Consider the following 16162-nt stretch of genomic DNA (forward strand, 5'->3'; position numbering starts at 1 on the left):
TCAATGACAAATAGCATTATGTGAGTCATAGGGGGTTTATCTGATCAAGGGCCGGGATACAAGGGTCTAGATACTATTCAGGTGTGAAGAACCACATGGTATGCATCACTATACACCAAGTAATATTATGAACCATACTCGAACGAAACATGGAGTTGTAAGGCAAGAAAAACAACCCTTAACTCGATATCACTTTGTCAGTAGTGTTTCTATCCTATTTCTTGATGCAACTAGGCTCATGAAAAGCTATTAAAAACAGAGGTAGTAGATTGTCGATCATAACCATAGTCGTATCGCGCCATAGACTAAAGCACGAATATATCACTTACATGAATCATCAATGCATTAAATGTGTTTAACTTCTTCCTCCCAACTTGTCATAGGTTCTTTTTCTCCAACTCATAGTTAGTTATATATCAAAAGATCACCATTTTAGCCAAATCTCTTAATGCCACACATATAAAGGCTATATAGAATTTAAAACAAGGACTATGTGCACTGGGGAATCTGGACACCAAACCGATAATATTGAATTTTCAGTGTAAAATTTCACATCGAGAGGAGAACGAAACATTGAGGCATTTAAAAACCGTGAAGGAAAACCTCTTCCTAGCATATAGGTTTTAAAAAGCTTAAGGAAACCTCTCCCTCCCAATGGAAACCTTAAGAAAAACATCGGACGATGTCGGCTAGTGGTGGGCTTGATTGTTATAAATGGAATTAGAGCTAAACACAGGACAATGTGTCATAGCAGGAGGCTGAGCCTCAAAAGGGGTGAACACAAGTCGGTGTGCCAGCAAGGACCCTAGCAAACACATTTTAAAAATCTAGAGGAAAAGCCCGAAAGGGAAAGTTTTAAAAAAAACAATATTATCTAGCGGTGAATTTGAAATGTTACAAATGGTATCAGAGTCAGACACCAAGCGATGCGCCAACAAAGAAGTTAAGCTCCAAAGAGGGTAAATTGGGGAGTTCTATATCGATTGAAGAAGGAAACGAGTGCTAGAAGGGAGCCCGAAGGGAGGTAGATTGTGAGATCGAGAACAAAACATTTTCTTAAGGACGTGAAAACTCTACTAAAAGTTATTCATGGGGAAGAACATAGGAGTCATCAATTCACAAAATACCATAATTCGAAGTGGGGTTAAGCCATCCAAAGTTGAGATCTAAAAGAAAAACAGCCATTGACAGCTTCTTAAAAGTTGTACACAGTGATATAACCAAGAGAGATTCAAGATCCCGAATTAACAAAAGGGTGGATTCGGGTGTTCTAATCTCCTCTCTGATCTAAACAAAAATAAAGCCAAGGAAGAGGAGCTTCGCTGCTGTTGCTGTGCTCACATAACCCTTTGCAACAAGCCAAAGAACAACAAAAAAAAAAGGTTCTTTTTTTCTTTTTCCAAACTACATGGCGGACCTACGATGACAACGACAACGACAACACGACAACGAAAACAGACCAATAGCTTATTTAGGGATGTGGCTAAGGACTAAACCTTCAAACATTATTCATCAAGCATAGCAGTAAGTCCACTGCTCGGCATCACCAGCACCATTGGCGCAGGAAGATGCGCTAGCCAAATAAGGCATGTTGCGGAAGGACATAGCCAAGCTATTGGCAATGCCACCAACATCATCCTCTTCCTCCTGCCCAAACTCCTCAGCTCGATGCTTGAGGGTCTCAAACATGAGACCGGGCTCGTGCTGCATCACTCGGAGGATATCCGCACATGATGGCCCAGGCACAGTGCAAGTGACTGCAAAGCTATGCGGTCCATCGCTCTGCATTACCCGAACGACGCTCGGGCTACTAAACAGGTTGTGAACACCACCGAGAGCCTCCTCATAAGCCCCACCTAGAAACATCCCAAGATAGTATCGCCCACCTCCACCTGATAAACTGCTGTTGCCTTCGAGCTCGTGCAATGGCAAGCTTGACTCACCATTGATAAACCTGTCGATCTTACCGTCACTGTCACAGGTTAGATCAGACAGAATGCCCCTCACTGATGGTCTTTGATCAAGACGATGAATAGGGACAATCGGAAATAGCTGGTCAATACCCCAGAAATCTGGGATAGAGGTGAAAATGGAGAGGTTTACATGGTAAGTTCTTACAGCATCAACCTCTCCAATTGCCTTTGAAACAAGGGCACAAAGCCCATCTACCGCAGCTAGTTCTTCCATTCCCAAACACCCGTCCTTGAATTTATCAACGCAGCATTGCTTCAATTGATCTGCATATAGCAAGCACGCCTCGTACTCGCCCATATAAGCTGCAGTTAAAAGGTTCTGATAATAGATACGGGCATCATCGGTTAGTCCATCGACAAGATACTGACGTTCAATCGGGCTCATGGATGGGACCTCATAAGAGCTAGCAGAAACAGCCTCAAATATCAGAACAGAGTGATGAGAGACGATTGCTCGGCCACTTTCACTGCAAATTATCGGGTGCTTAACAGCCCTACGGTCGCATACACAGCGGACTGCATCAACAACCGTTGATGCATACTCTTCGAGTTCATAAGCAACAGATAATTCAGAATCCCCTGACTTCGACCCGTCATAGTCAATTCCCATACCACCTCCAATGTCGATAACTAGCATATTGGCACCGAGACGAACCAATTCACAATAGATTTGAGCAGCCTCGCTAATGCCATCGTTGAGTAACGCGGTGGAGGGGATCTGGGAACCAATATGAAAATGGAGCAATTGAAGACAATCAAGCATATCAGCCTGTTTAAGCTTCCTAACCACACGAAGAATTTGTGTGGTCGTAAGACCAAATTTTCCTTTCTCGCCTGATGTAGACCCAAAATGACCAGAATGCTTGGTTCTTAGCTTTGCACGCATGCCGATCACAGGGCGAACGAAGAGCGCTTTACTCAAATCAATAACCAAATCAAGCTCTTCCTCTTGTTCAAGCACAATCACAGTGTTCAAAGCGAGCTTCCTAGCAATAAGAGCCAGAGAAATATACTCCGCATCCTTGAAACCATTGCACACCAAAAAGGCATCTTTATTCCCTTCGCACAAACAGCCCATTGCCAGGAGTAGCTCCGGTTTCGATCCAGCCTCGAGACCAAAACGAAAAGGAGAACCGAATTTTACGATGTCTTCAACAACGAACCTGTCCTGGTTGCATTTGACCGGATAAACGCCCTGGTAATGAGACTCATATCCCTGAGATTGAATAGCACAATCAAATGCCGATTGGAGAGACTCCAAACGGTTCTTAAGCACATCAGGAAGGCGCACAATAAGAGGAAGCTGCAAGCCAAGCCCACCAGAGCTAATCGGATCTGAAGCCTTCTTCACAATTTTCAAGAGATCAATCTCCTGATGAGGCAAAGTGGCCGTACCGTAAGGCCGAACGGCCATATTCCCAGAGCCATTGACAGAGAAATAAGGGGCACCCCATCCATCGATCTTGTAAAGGGAGGAAGACAGAGAAGGAGACCAAGAGGGATTTTCAGAAATGGGAGTAGCAGCGGGAGAGGTGAAGATGGTAGTCTCCGGAGGTCCGCCGGAAAATAAGACCGGCGACGGAAGAGAGCTATCCCCAGCAAAAGCGCAGCCAGGAGGAGGAGCTGCAGCAGCTTCCACGCAATAAGCTAGGGCCGGCATCTCTCCGACGACGGATCAAGAAAAGAATAAGAAAATGGAGACGGAAAAATTAAAAAACGAAAAGATTAGTTAGAGAAATTGTTAAGAAAAAGGAATGGTAAATTCAGAGTTCGTCCAAGTGGGGGCTTTAAAACCCGCCGAGGCCGAGGCCCCGGCTACCCCCTCAAAAGAAGCAAAAAAAGTAGCTATTTCCACCGTCAAATCCACCGCGCTCCCCTATACACTTCCAATATCCCACCGCGATCCGCTCAGAAGAAGAATTTGATAACAATAAACACAAAAATCAAGCTACGAATTCAAAACCAATCAAACATCAAACACCGAAACCGCTCTTCACCATGCAGATCTGAAAATCAAAGAATCCACACAAAAATTCAAACCAGGGATTCAACAAAGGACGAAAAACAAAACAAAAGAGGAAGGAATTGCTTCAACGAACAGATTTTCCGGCAAATTTCCCGGTAGAAAGGCGGAGAAAAAGAAGAACAAACGGAAACCTAACGGGAAGAAATGGAGAGCCCTCGGAGAGACGATAGAATGCGTCTAATAAACGAGGTTAGAATGAGCGAGATTTGCATGAACAACCAAGTGCCTTTTTATAGGAAAATAGATCTCGGGTCGGGTCGGACTTAACAGTCCTCCATCAACCTGGTAGTTTGTTATGATGACCCGATTTAATTTTCTCGTGGTTTTTAAAAGAGGACGATTATAATTATTTTTTGTTGTAATTAATAATAATAATTAAAAAAAAAAAACTGAGATTCTATCGTGGACTAATCAGCGTCGGGTTGCCGCGTGGCCGACTTTCATGCGGGACCCCCCATTGGCAATTACGTCTCCCTAGGCTTCGATTTCAGGGTAACCTTGCTTACGTGGCGGTTTTACAAAATAAAAATATCGCGGTATAATGAAATACGATATTATGAGCAAGAAGATGAAGGTAACGGGAAGTTTCGTGGTGTTAGATGCTGCTGAGGTGGACCGTCTTGATCTTGCCACGTCATTTGAGTCTCTCAAACTCATTCTCCGCTCATTTCGTGGTCTCAGCTTATTTATGTGTCCTTCATTTATTCACATCATTGAAGTCGTAAGTCATTGTCTTCGAACTCTCCATTAAAGAACGAGCTCGAGAAAGCTTCTTCCGCAAATCAATAAGATAATATGAAGAACAAGCTCGATGATAATAATAATAATAAATAAATCACATTTTTTTAAAATTAACCTTAATAAATAAGATTATGAGTTGTGACCTTCATGTTACGACAAACAAAACGACTACTGTCAAGTAGCGTTAAACTGTCCTTTCAAAACTGATCGTGAGTGTGTCAAAATCATAATACAATATGACTGAAATATATCATAGTTCGAATTAAGATAATGAAAATGAAATTTTAAAATTAGAAAAAAAGATAATATATAATAAAAAAAAATAATAGATATTTTGAAATATATTATGGTTTAAATTTAAGTTTTAATCCATATTAATATTTTTTAGTTAAAAATATTATATCTTAATTAATTGAATTAAGTCCGATAATATGTGTATTTTAATATTTTAGTAAATTAAGGATTGAAAATTTAGAATTTGAAAAAATAATCTTATTTATTAAAAAAAATAAATGGATAAATCTTATCTCTAGACTCTAGCAATGGACAACCCGGTGGGGGACGTTGAATGGTCTGGTCCTAAACTCCTAATTTATTTTTTCTTCTCCTTTTATTATATATATATTTTTAATTTTATTAAAAATTATTCGACGAGGAAATTACACGTAAATTTTATTTTCCTTTTTTGTTAAAAAAAAAAACTACTATTTGAATAAAATAAGAGCTAAATTAATAATATATTCTTAAAATTTGAAATTTATCTTAAAAAAAAATATAAACTTTTAAATAAATCTAAAAAAATACTGTTAAACCAAAATAAAATAAAATACTTTTAAAAATAATTTATGAGGTGTGATCGTTCATATTATTAATAATAATTTTTTTTTATAAAATAAATAGCCTTATGCTTCCTTTAAAAATTAATAGATAAATTTTAAATATGGGATAGACTCTATAAAAATTTTAATTTTTTTTTAAAAAAAATCGAATAATATTGAGATATTTTTTAAATAAATTAATAATTCTTTTTATCCCAAATTAAGTGATAGTATTTTTATTATTATTATTTTAGCTTAAATAAGCTTAGCATACCACTCACAAAATAAATTAATATAACAAAAAGAAACAAAAAAAAGGTAAATTAAAAAAAGGCTAAGATATTGGCACGTGGGACCAAGACGTCACTTGGAATTTGGATGGGCTTGATTGGGCCCCACATTTTGACGACTTCTAAAACTACCTTTTAACGGAGGGATCCAACGACGGCCTTTTCTTTTGTGTTTCCTTGCCCTGGCGTGACGGCCGTTTCCGTCATCTTCCGTTACTAGGGTTTCTTAACCGTTTAGTTTTCTGGGGCCCACATACATTTTTTTAAAATAAAAAAATAGGACCTTTTTTTTCTCCCTGTTAAATAAGTGTTGAAAATGTGAATCTATTTTTGTTTTTTTTTTCTACATAATGATAAAGACAATTTAATATATATATATATATAAATAAATAAAATAAATAACACACTTTCCAAACCACTTTCCTTTTCCATTACTGAAAATAAGATGAAAAGTCCAAGAAGGCACTCAATTTACTTTAAAAAAAAAAAAAACTATTATATATTTTGTTCTAACTCATATATTTTTTTTCAAAAAAATTCTTAAAAGACCATTTTCTTAATATAGATAATAATTATTAATTTTTTTTATATTTAAATTATAAAATTTTAATAAATCGATAAAAAAAAATTAAGATATTATATGATTGGAGCGAGGTTGAGGAAGAGATAAATTTTCCCATACCATTAATTTTGATTTTAAAATGAAAAATATGATTTAAAAAATTATTGAAATTATTAAGGGGCAAAATTGTACTTAAAAAAATATGAAGATTTTGGTCAAAGAGTCAAAGAGTCAAAGAACGTCACCACTTTGAATCTGGATTTAAACATGTCTTTTGTCGAGCCATTTCGAGCAATTATTATATTTGGTCAATAAAGTTGCCCCCACTCCCCCTCTAATCCTTTAATATATATATATATATATTAAATAATCTCGAGAATTTAAGACATTCAATTTAATTTCTGTTAAAAATATTATATCAAGAAAATTAGAGAAATTAAATTATAATTAGTTGACTGAACTAAATAAATGTTCAATTTAATCCTGACCTTAAAAAAAATGATGAATTTTATCATTATTTATAATTAGTTGACGGAATGAACTAAAAAAATTAAATTAAGAAGATAAAAATTTTATGAACGAGTATCATATTTGTATTCTATCCATAACTTTGCATTGTACCGACATCAAATAACAATAAATATAGGCTAAATATATTCGACCTATCTTTTTTTTTTTTAATTTTAATTATTGTTTTTAAAAACCTCGAATTAAATTCTCGAAAAAATATATTATTATTCCTTACGAAATAGTTAATGTCTATGTATTTAGTCATGTGTCTATGTTATAGTTGATTGGTGTATACGGTTTTATGTTATAAGTTTAACTTATGAATATATATATATATATATATATATATATATATATATATATATATATATTTATTGTCTCGAGACTTTAAAAAAATGTTTAATAAATTTTTAAACTTTACAAAAATATATAATAATTTAAGATTAAATTTTTTTATAGATTTATTAGATATATTTTTAATTTTAGGGACCTAATAAATACCTATCTAAATTTTTTAAAATCAAACTTGTAATTTAAGAAAAAGTGAGGGGCTATTTTGTAAATTAAGGCATAAATATATTTGAAAAAGAAAAGAAAAGAATGTAAAATTGATTAAATAATTGGGTTGATAATGTTGGGGAGAGGGTTGGATTGGAGAGTACATCTGGACAGGCTTGTCCTGTGTTTTACAGTAACGGAGGCGTTTCTGGGATGGGTAATTTGGTCTTTTCATATCCCCAAAATCACGGGGAGGATACGATAGAGTGACAGGTCGTTGTGGCTCCGCAATGACGTGGCGGCAGCAGATAGGTTTGTGAGGATCCAATGTTATCTCATTTTACGTCAACAGCGATCAAGTGGATTCTGATCTTTTTGTTGAGAAGTGGGTCCCACTTCTATGTGGGCCCTAGATTCTCCGATTTTTTCTCCGGCTGCGTTGTTTGGTCATAGCATTAGCGTGCCCTTGTCTGGATTTACTTCCTTTTATTATTTATTTATTTAGGCTAAATTATCTCTCTATATATATTTATAAATTTCCCAAAATAAAAATTATTTAACTTCAATTTTTTTTTTTAAGAGATCATTCTATATAGAACCGGGTCAAGCTAAACACGTTTAATTTGAAATTTTTTATGATCGAGACATCGAAAGAGAATGTGCATTTTATTAGTATAAATAGTAATGTTATGATCACTTTTGTTTAGACGTAATCAATTTATTTATGTGCCCCTTAGTCATATCGCAGTAGGTGCACGGGAACATTAAGGCCATCATGTAGTGAATCTGGATTCCAATTCTTACATCTTAGACACGAGACATGGCTATTAGGTAGTGAATTTGGATTCCAATTCTGAAATAAACTAGGCTCGTTTTAGCTAATAATCAATGAAAAATTCAACTCAACTAACTCAATTTTACTTTTAAAATTATTATAAAAGATTAAAAATATTTGACTTTTGTAATAGATTCACGGTGATTTGTGAATATTTGATATTTTAATTATTAACCTGTTTTAAATAAATTAAAAAAACACAACAATTCACCAACCTAACCTAAAAATAAAAGGTTAAGTTTGGCTATGAATTTTATTCGAGTTACTCAAGTCACAAATTATATATATATATATATATATATATATATATATATATATATATATATATATATATATTATTAATTAATTAATTATATTTGTTTCCTTTTGGTGGATTTCCATGGCAATTTCCATTTTGTTGTATTCTTCTGTTAAAGGGAGAGAAGCCGCCGCCGCCGCCGCCGCCATGGTGTTTGAGGGAGAAAATGTTACTTGGCCGGAAAAAAAGAAATAATAATAAAAATATCCTATAAAAAATTCATTTATAGTAAGAAAATAATAATAATAATAATAATTCAAACTAATTTTAAGAATAAATTAGGTACAAAAATTCGGTTGAATTCTTGGAAAGCCTTTTGAATATTGCTCGTCTAAGATGTATTGTTCATGACATAACTTTCATGTTGTACTGTTTTATTATTATGTTTGTATGACGATTCAACAAAATCATGTCTGGATCTGCAAAATCTCAAACTTCTCGACCAAGTATTGTAATTTATGCCATTGACTTTCACAATGGTTAATTTCAACCATTTTCCTCAACCACGCTTTCTACAACTTATTTTTTTTTTCTCGAAACATGGCTTGAGGCTCAACCATACGTCATAATTGACTGCAAAGTTCGATTTTTCACAAGACTAACTTGTTTGTTGGATTAGAACAAGTGCAACACAATTGCCAAATCTACCGTCTTGACACCTCACGCGCTTTACCCACCTTGAAATGATTTCGCTAGGCCCAAAATCTTTTACTTCTTTATTTGTGTCCAATCTAGCTCTATCTAACCCATGCTTTAGCACATAGTATAACGACTCCGTGGAACAACAAGCACTAGTTTAACTTGGGGGTGGTAATTTAGTGACAGTGGGTGGCAAAGTTGCTTTGTTACCTATTTCATTAGGAACTGCAGATTTTTTAGTACATCATATTCATGCATTTATGATTCATGTACCCGTATCGATACTCCTGAAAGGTGTTCTATTTTTTCGTAGCTTGCGTTTGATACTAGATAAAGCAAATCTTAGTTTTCATTTCCCTTGTGATGGACCGAGAAGAGGGGGTACATTCACAAGATTTTGTGGCTCAACGCTTTATGAATTAGACATTCATAATGCTGTCATGTTTCGACTGTTCTAGGCTTAAAAACAACTTCCAGGTAATCAAGGACTAACATACCCAAACCACCACCGGACTATACAACATAGTAATAAATAATAACAAAAAAATGAATATGAACATCAGCCTGACTATACAATTCACTCTCCTGGGAAGCCAACGTCCTCACTTGCACACTATCCTCACTTGCACACTACTCAGTGTCTAGCTTTGATACCAACTATAACAGCCCAAGCCATAGTTAGTAAATATTGTCCATTTTAGCCCGTTACATATCGTCATCAGTCTCACAGTTTTAAAACACATCCGTTAAGAAGAGGTTTCCACACCCTTATAAAAAATGATTCGTTCTCCTCTCCGACCGATGTGGGATCTCACAACAGACCATCCGTCCAACATTGAGAGTAATAAACAATAACAACAAACGAATAAGAAAAACCGTCAGACTATACAATATTCAAAGAAACAAATAAGAAGAACAACCGTCCGACTATACAACATTTCGAGTAACAAATAATGCAAAATTGACATAAGAAACCATTTAGCAGAGCCCATTAATCATCACATAACTTAGAATACTCTAAATCATGCATTCTTCCAATCACAAATCACTTCTATAACTCTCAAACTGTGAAGGATATATAAGAGAAACAAAGACAAAAACAAGATGAATCAAGTTTAAAGTAAAAATATCAGATCAAACGCCCCCAACCTTCTCCACTTTGAGATGATTTTCAAGATTTTGATGTCTGTTAGCTTGAACCCATCCTCCATCAATGGATTCCAAGCTTCCATTCAAGCCATCATCAACAAAATCTCCCACCCTTTTCACTTTGATTTCTCTTGGCTCAACTGGGTAGTTCCCTGAAAAGCAAGCATAGCAAAAGTTTGAAGAATCATTGCCTAAAAGCTTCGTTAAGCTATCAAATGGCAGAAAAGCAAGTGAATCACAGCCTATAAACTCTCTTATTTCATCAACACTCATCCTGTTTGATATCAGTTCTTCAGCACTTGGGGTATCAACTCCATAATAACATGACCCTATAATTGGAGGGCTAGCTATCCTCATATGCACTTCTTTAGCCCCTGCTTCCTTTAACAGCCTCACAATCTTTGAAGATGTGGTGCCTCTAACAATCGAGTCATCCACAACCACGACTCTCTTCCCTTCCAACACTGCTCGAACCGGCGACAACTTTAGCTTTACGCCGAAGTCGCGAATCCTTTGTGATGGCTCTATGAATGTTCTCCCAACGTAATGTGACCTTATGAGCCCTTGTTGGAAAGCAACCCCAGCTTTGGCTGCATAGCCAAGAGCAGCTACTACTCCTGAATCTGGTACGGCTATCACGACATCACAATCGACAGGGGCTTCGGTTGCAAGTATCTCGCCGAATGCTCGGCGGGATTCGTAGACAGAACGCCCGAAAACAACCGAGTTCGGTAGAGCAAAGTATATGTGTTCAAATATGCATGATTTTGGCTGTGGATGAGCCATTAAACAAAGGGATTGAATCCCATTTTTATCAACTACTAAAACTTCACCAGGAAACACTTCTCTATCGTATGTGGCTTCAATTAAATCTAGAGCACAAGTTTCAGAAGCAAACACAACAGAGCCATTACTTCTTCTACCCATAACTAAAGGCCTAAATCCATAAGGATCACGAACAGCAACCAATTTATCTTCTGTAATAAACACCATTGAATAAGCTCCTTCAAGCTGTTCACAAGCATCCACAATTCTCAATAAGAAGGGCCTTTGTTTAGAAATTGCAATAAGGTGAAGAACAACTTCAGTATCAGAACTAGTATTGAAAATTGAACCAGAATCTTCAAGTTTAGCTCTAAGAGAACCATAATTAACCAAATTACCATTATGAGCAACCCCAACAGAGCCGAATCGATATCCAGCAACGAAGGGTTGGACATTCTTAAGCATGGAAGCTCCAGCCGTGGAGTAACGAACATGGCCAATAGCAGAATCGCCAGGTAATTGATCGAGTTTGGTTTGATTGAAAACCTCAGAGACAAGGCCAACGCCGGTGACGGATTGAAGGACGTCGTCGTTGACGGAGACGATACCGGCGCCTTCTTGGCCGCGATGTTGGAGAGCGTGGAGGGCTAAATAGCAGAGGCGAGAGGCTTCGTGGTCGCCGTAAATTCCGACGACGCCACACTCCTCACGCGGCTTGTCGTCGGAATCGTCATCGGAGAAGAAGTGGGAGATGGGGGATTTGGCAGCGGCGACGGCGGCGACGAGGAGGGGTTTGGGAAGGGAATGGGAATGGAATGAGTGGGATTTCGGAAGAGATTTCGAGGAGAGGGAAAGAGGGGTTGGAAGGAAATGAGTGGGATGAGAGAGAGAAGGAGAGGGAGAGGAAGAGAGAGAAGGGAGGTTGAGCGCGGCGGCCGCCATGGGAGGAGGTGGAGATGGATAAGAAGCAGAGGAGGAAGACGGTGGCGTATGTGGAGGAGTCCGTTTGTTTCTATTTAGGTTTTTGGCTTTCAAAAACTCATACTTCCAATTTTGGTGATTGGAACCTTTCAATTTATTATTATTTTTAGTTCAATAGATCTATTTCAATTTCAAATCCAACTAATTTTTTTTTTATTTTTAATAGAGATTTGTGTAATTTCTAGTGTTCTGTCCAGAAAATCTAACCAATCTAGAATCTAGACTACATAACCCAACTCGGGTTAGGTTAATTTTTTTCGGATTGGTTTCGAGTCAACTCAACCGCGCGAAAACAGTGTTACAATAGAACCCCAACATAATTTTAATATCATTATAAAAATTAAGAATATTTGATCATTGTAACAAATATTAATGATGAGTGATAACTAGTAAATGTAACCGGTAAATAAGTAAATTTTTTTAAATTAATTTAAAATAAAAACAGCTCGACATCTCGACCCAACTTGAAAATAGAAGGTTAGCTTATATTGGGATGTGAACTTTATTCGAGTTACATGGTCACCAATCCAACCAAACGGAAATTTTGAGGTAATTTAAAAGTTTTTACGAATCTAGTTCGTGTAGATTGAGTTCTTAAAAATAATTTTAACGAGAATCCGTCCATTTTTTAATATAATTTTTTTTAATATTAGAATTTGCCTCACTATGAGATTTCTTTATTAAAAAATCATTCATTAAGAAACGATTTTCTTAAAGAAAATTTTTATTCTAAATTTGGTTACATTTTCCAAACTTACCCTTTGCATTTATATATATTATTATTATTATTTTGTTCAAATATTGGTGGGAAATTTGTTGGCTTTGAAAAATGGAGAAGCAAAAAAGTTTGGGCTGACGAGGACCAATGATAAAAGGGTCAACGCACTCATAATAATGACGTGTCAGTATTATTAGCACGATTGTGGGCCACGTGTCTATGGGTCAATCTTTACTCAATTATTAAATTGATTAAACCGTCAAATTTTTTAATAATAATCTTAAATTTTTTTATTTTTTAATATTTCATTAATACTTTTTCTTTTAGTTAAATAGTCATTTTTTTAAATAGCCATAAAATTTAAAATTCATAATTTTTTTTTTTGAAGTGGTTAAAAAAATTTAAAATGTTTTTTTAATGGAAAATAAATACGTCACCACAGGATTCTTCTAACTGCATGATAGCAACGTGGACATTCCTTTTCCTTTTGACAGCTGGCGTGGAGATTCCCTTCTTTTTGCCGTATGACGTGGAGTTTACAGTGAATATATTCTAAATTACATTTTAGTCCTTGTGATTCCTTCTTTTTTATAAATAAATTTAGATTCCATTTTTTTTAATTTAAAAAATGTTTGACTTATTCCAACCAAATAATATGACTTAAAATTCCTTCAGCCATGTTTATATATTATTTTTTAATTTAATAATATGTATGAGGAGAGATTCAAATCTACCGAAAAACAGGAAACATGATTGGATGTGTGAGATGCCGTCTGTTGGAGAGGAAAACAAAACATTTATTGAATGTGAAAATCTCTCCGGAGTAGACACGTTTTAAAATGGTGAGACTGATATATTTCATATTTAAAATAAAAAAATTTAAATTTAAATAAATTATTTGTTTAATATAATTAAAAATTCGATAGGATAATAGGAAGCCTCAATTTAGGGTTGGAGAAATGCCTCAAGTCCTTTTCAAATCCATTTAATAAAATATATTTGTGTGACCCCAAATGTTATGGATAATTACGGAGCATAGCCACATATGAAAATTTATTATCCACTTGGATTTTCAAAAAATATATAAATGGCTATTTTATTTTTTCTAAGTTGCTCGGTTGAATCACAGCTTGTCACACGGTCCAACAATGAAAGAAATTACGTATCATTGCCCTAGTTTAATATGTCGAGATGAGGTTTGGACAACGCTCGATGTGTTTTTGATCTGGCTTACCAAGTTAACCTTCCCTTAAATAACGATAACACTGACGAAGGATCTGCATGTCCACAACGTACGATGTGACTAGGGTTTAGAGTTTTTGTGGGTTGGGTTGGGACATTTTCTAGACCTAACCTAATTGTTCGAGTTGTTTCAACTCGAACAACCCTTATTAAATAGTGAACCTAACCCAACCCAACCCAACCATAGATTTTTGGTTGGGTAGGTTTGGTCAACTATTCAAAATTTTATTTTTAATAAAAGGAAAATAATTATGTAACTAAATAAAATAAAATTTTCTTTATAAAACTAATCTTGATTTAATATTTAAATATGTCTAATAAACAATAAGCTCTCGTAGCTCAGTTGGTTAGAGCACCCGTTTAGTAAGCGGGAGGTCTTGAGTTCAACTCTCAACGAGAGCATATATGAAATAAATTCGTTTTTTTTGTTTAATTTTTTATTACCTTTTAAGTTGAAGACGAGACCGGATATCAAATAAAAATTATAGATAGTTAAATATTTTTTAGTTTTTGATTTTTCTAAATAAATGTTATTTTATTTTAGGTTATAAAATTTGAACTTTTAACACTTAATTATATTAGAAAAACAATAAATTTAATAATGGGTATTCATAATTTAAATCAATTTCAATTTGATTTTTTTTTTTTTAAAATTCTATCTTATTTGACTTGAAGCCGTGCTTGTATTAAAATACATACTTGAAGTTACGTCATTAATTTATTAAATTAAGATTTATATAAAAATTAATAAATATTGTTTAAAAGTTTTCAGACTAAAATAGAATAAACTAAAAAATTCAGCCATTAAGATTGGTTTTCTTCGATAATGTTGGATTAGGGTTTATTTGGTAAGGATAAATTAGTCTTTTTACTTATTCTTCTCTTCAGCATAGATAGGTCTCACAGTTGGTTTTTTATTTTTATTTTTCAATTAATACACTCTAGGTACAAATCCTAGTCATCTTTATCATCTTTGTTTGTCATTTCTATGTTCGGTATGTCTACTTTTTGAAGTGCCTCTTGTAGCCCAGTTGGTTAGAACACCTGTTTAGTAAGCGGGAGATCTTGAATCCAACTCTCTACAAGAGCATTATTTAAATTTTAAGTTGCACACAGGATATCAAATATAAAGAACTTCAAAATTCAATGATCAAAGATAGGATTTAGTTTGATAATATTGGATTATGTTAGACTTTATTTGATTAGGGTTTATCTTCTAATGATAAATTGATATTTTACTTATTCTTCTCACGAGCATAGATAGATCTCTTACGTTTGTTTTCATAATACATTCTATATACAACATAAACCCTAACAATCTTTTGCATTTGCTACCCATTTTATATTTCTAAAGTTATCACATTTCAGTGACCAAAAATTTGAGTATTTGTTTGTTTATCGTTTTAAGTGTGGTACATACTTTCCTTCAAGTGGTTTTTGTAGCTCAATTGGTTAGAGCACTGGTTATGTAAGCGGGAGGTCTTGAGTTCAATTCTCAACAAGAGCATTAGATTATCCATATGTTTAAAATAGTACTTTATTACTCGTGTAAGTGTTTAGGTATTTGCTCATCCTACGAATGGGAGGTCTTGAGTTTGTTTGTTTTTCGTTTCTATGTTCGCTATGTCTACCGTTTAGAAAGTGAGAGGTCTTAAGTTCAACTCAAAACAAGAGCACCTAAGTTGCACACCGAATCTCAAATAGATTAGGGTTTGTATATATTAGGGTTTGTTTTCTTTTCGTTTCTATGTTCGGTATGTCTGCCCTTCGAAGTGGCTCTTGTAGCTCAGTTGGTTAGAGCACCCGTTTAGTAAGCGGGAGGTCTTGAGTTCAACTCTCAACAAAAGCACTATTTACTATTTTAAGTTGCACATTGGATCTCAAATATATTAGGGTTTGTTTTCTTTTCGTTTCTATGTTCGGTATGTCTGCCCTTTGAAGTGGCTCTTGTAGCTCAGTTGGTTAGAGCACCCGTTGTTTCTATGTTCGGTATGTCTGCCCTTTGAAGTGGCTCTTGTAGCTCAGTTGGTTAGAGCACCCGTTAAGTAAGCGGGAGGTCTTGAGTTCAACTCTCAACAAGAGCACTATTTACTATTTTAAGTTGCACGTCGGATCTC

The 16162-nt window shown here is 35.1% G+C and overlaps 2 protein-coding genes and 3 non-coding genes across 5 annotated transcripts; 3 read left to right on the forward strand and 2 right to left on the reverse strand.

Moving 5' to 3' along the window:
• Positions 1-1163: 1163 nt before the first annotated feature.
• Positions 1164-4207, reverse strand: LOC111499538 (arginine decarboxylase). The gene has a single exon (XM_023151106.1). The coding sequence runs from the start codon at positions 3631-3633 to the stop codon at positions 1513-1515; it is 2121 nt and encodes a 706-aa protein (XP_023006874.1). The 5' UTR covers positions 3634-4207; the 3' UTR covers positions 1164-1512.
• Positions 4208-10032: 5825 nt separating this feature from the next.
• LOC111499617 (amidophosphoribosyltransferase, chloroplastic-like) lies at positions 10033-12157 on the reverse strand. Its single transcript, XM_023151223.1, has one exon. The coding sequence runs from the start codon at positions 12044-12046 to the stop codon at positions 10325-10327; it is 1722 nt and encodes a 573-aa protein (XP_023006991.1). The 5' UTR covers positions 12047-12157; the 3' UTR covers positions 10033-10324.
• Positions 12158-14373: 2216 nt separating this feature from the next.
• Positions 14374-14447, forward strand: TRNAT-AGU. Its single transcript has one exon. It is a non-coding gene; the product is annotated as a tRNA-Thr (tRNA).
• A 1373-nt stretch (positions 14448-15820) lies between these two features.
• Positions 15821-15894, forward strand: TRNAT-AGU. The gene has a single exon. It is a non-coding gene; the product is annotated as a tRNA-Thr (tRNA).
• A 161-nt stretch (positions 15895-16055) lies between these two features.
• Positions 16056-16129, forward strand: TRNAT-AGU. The gene has a single exon. It is a non-coding gene; the product is annotated as a tRNA-Thr (tRNA).
• Positions 16130-16162: the final 33 nt, after the last annotated feature.

Source organism: Cucurbita maxima, unplaced genomic scaffold (genome assembly GCF_002738345.1).
Source record: "Cucurbita maxima cultivar Rimu unplaced genomic scaffold, Cmax_1.0 Cma_Scf00027, whole genome shotgun sequence".
NCBI classification, from domain to species: domain Eukaryota; kingdom Viridiplantae; phylum Streptophyta; class Magnoliopsida; order Cucurbitales; family Cucurbitaceae; genus Cucurbita; species Cucurbita maxima.

Coding starts and splice junctions, on each gene's coding strand:
- LOC111499538 (XM_023151106.1), bottom strand. CDS start 3,633: ATGCCGGCCCTAGCTTATTGCGTGGAAGCTGCTGCAGCTCCTCCTCCT.
- LOC111499617 (XM_023151223.1), bottom strand. CDS start 12,046: ATGGCGGCCGCCGCGCTCAACCTCCCTTCTCTCTCTTCCTCTCCCTCT.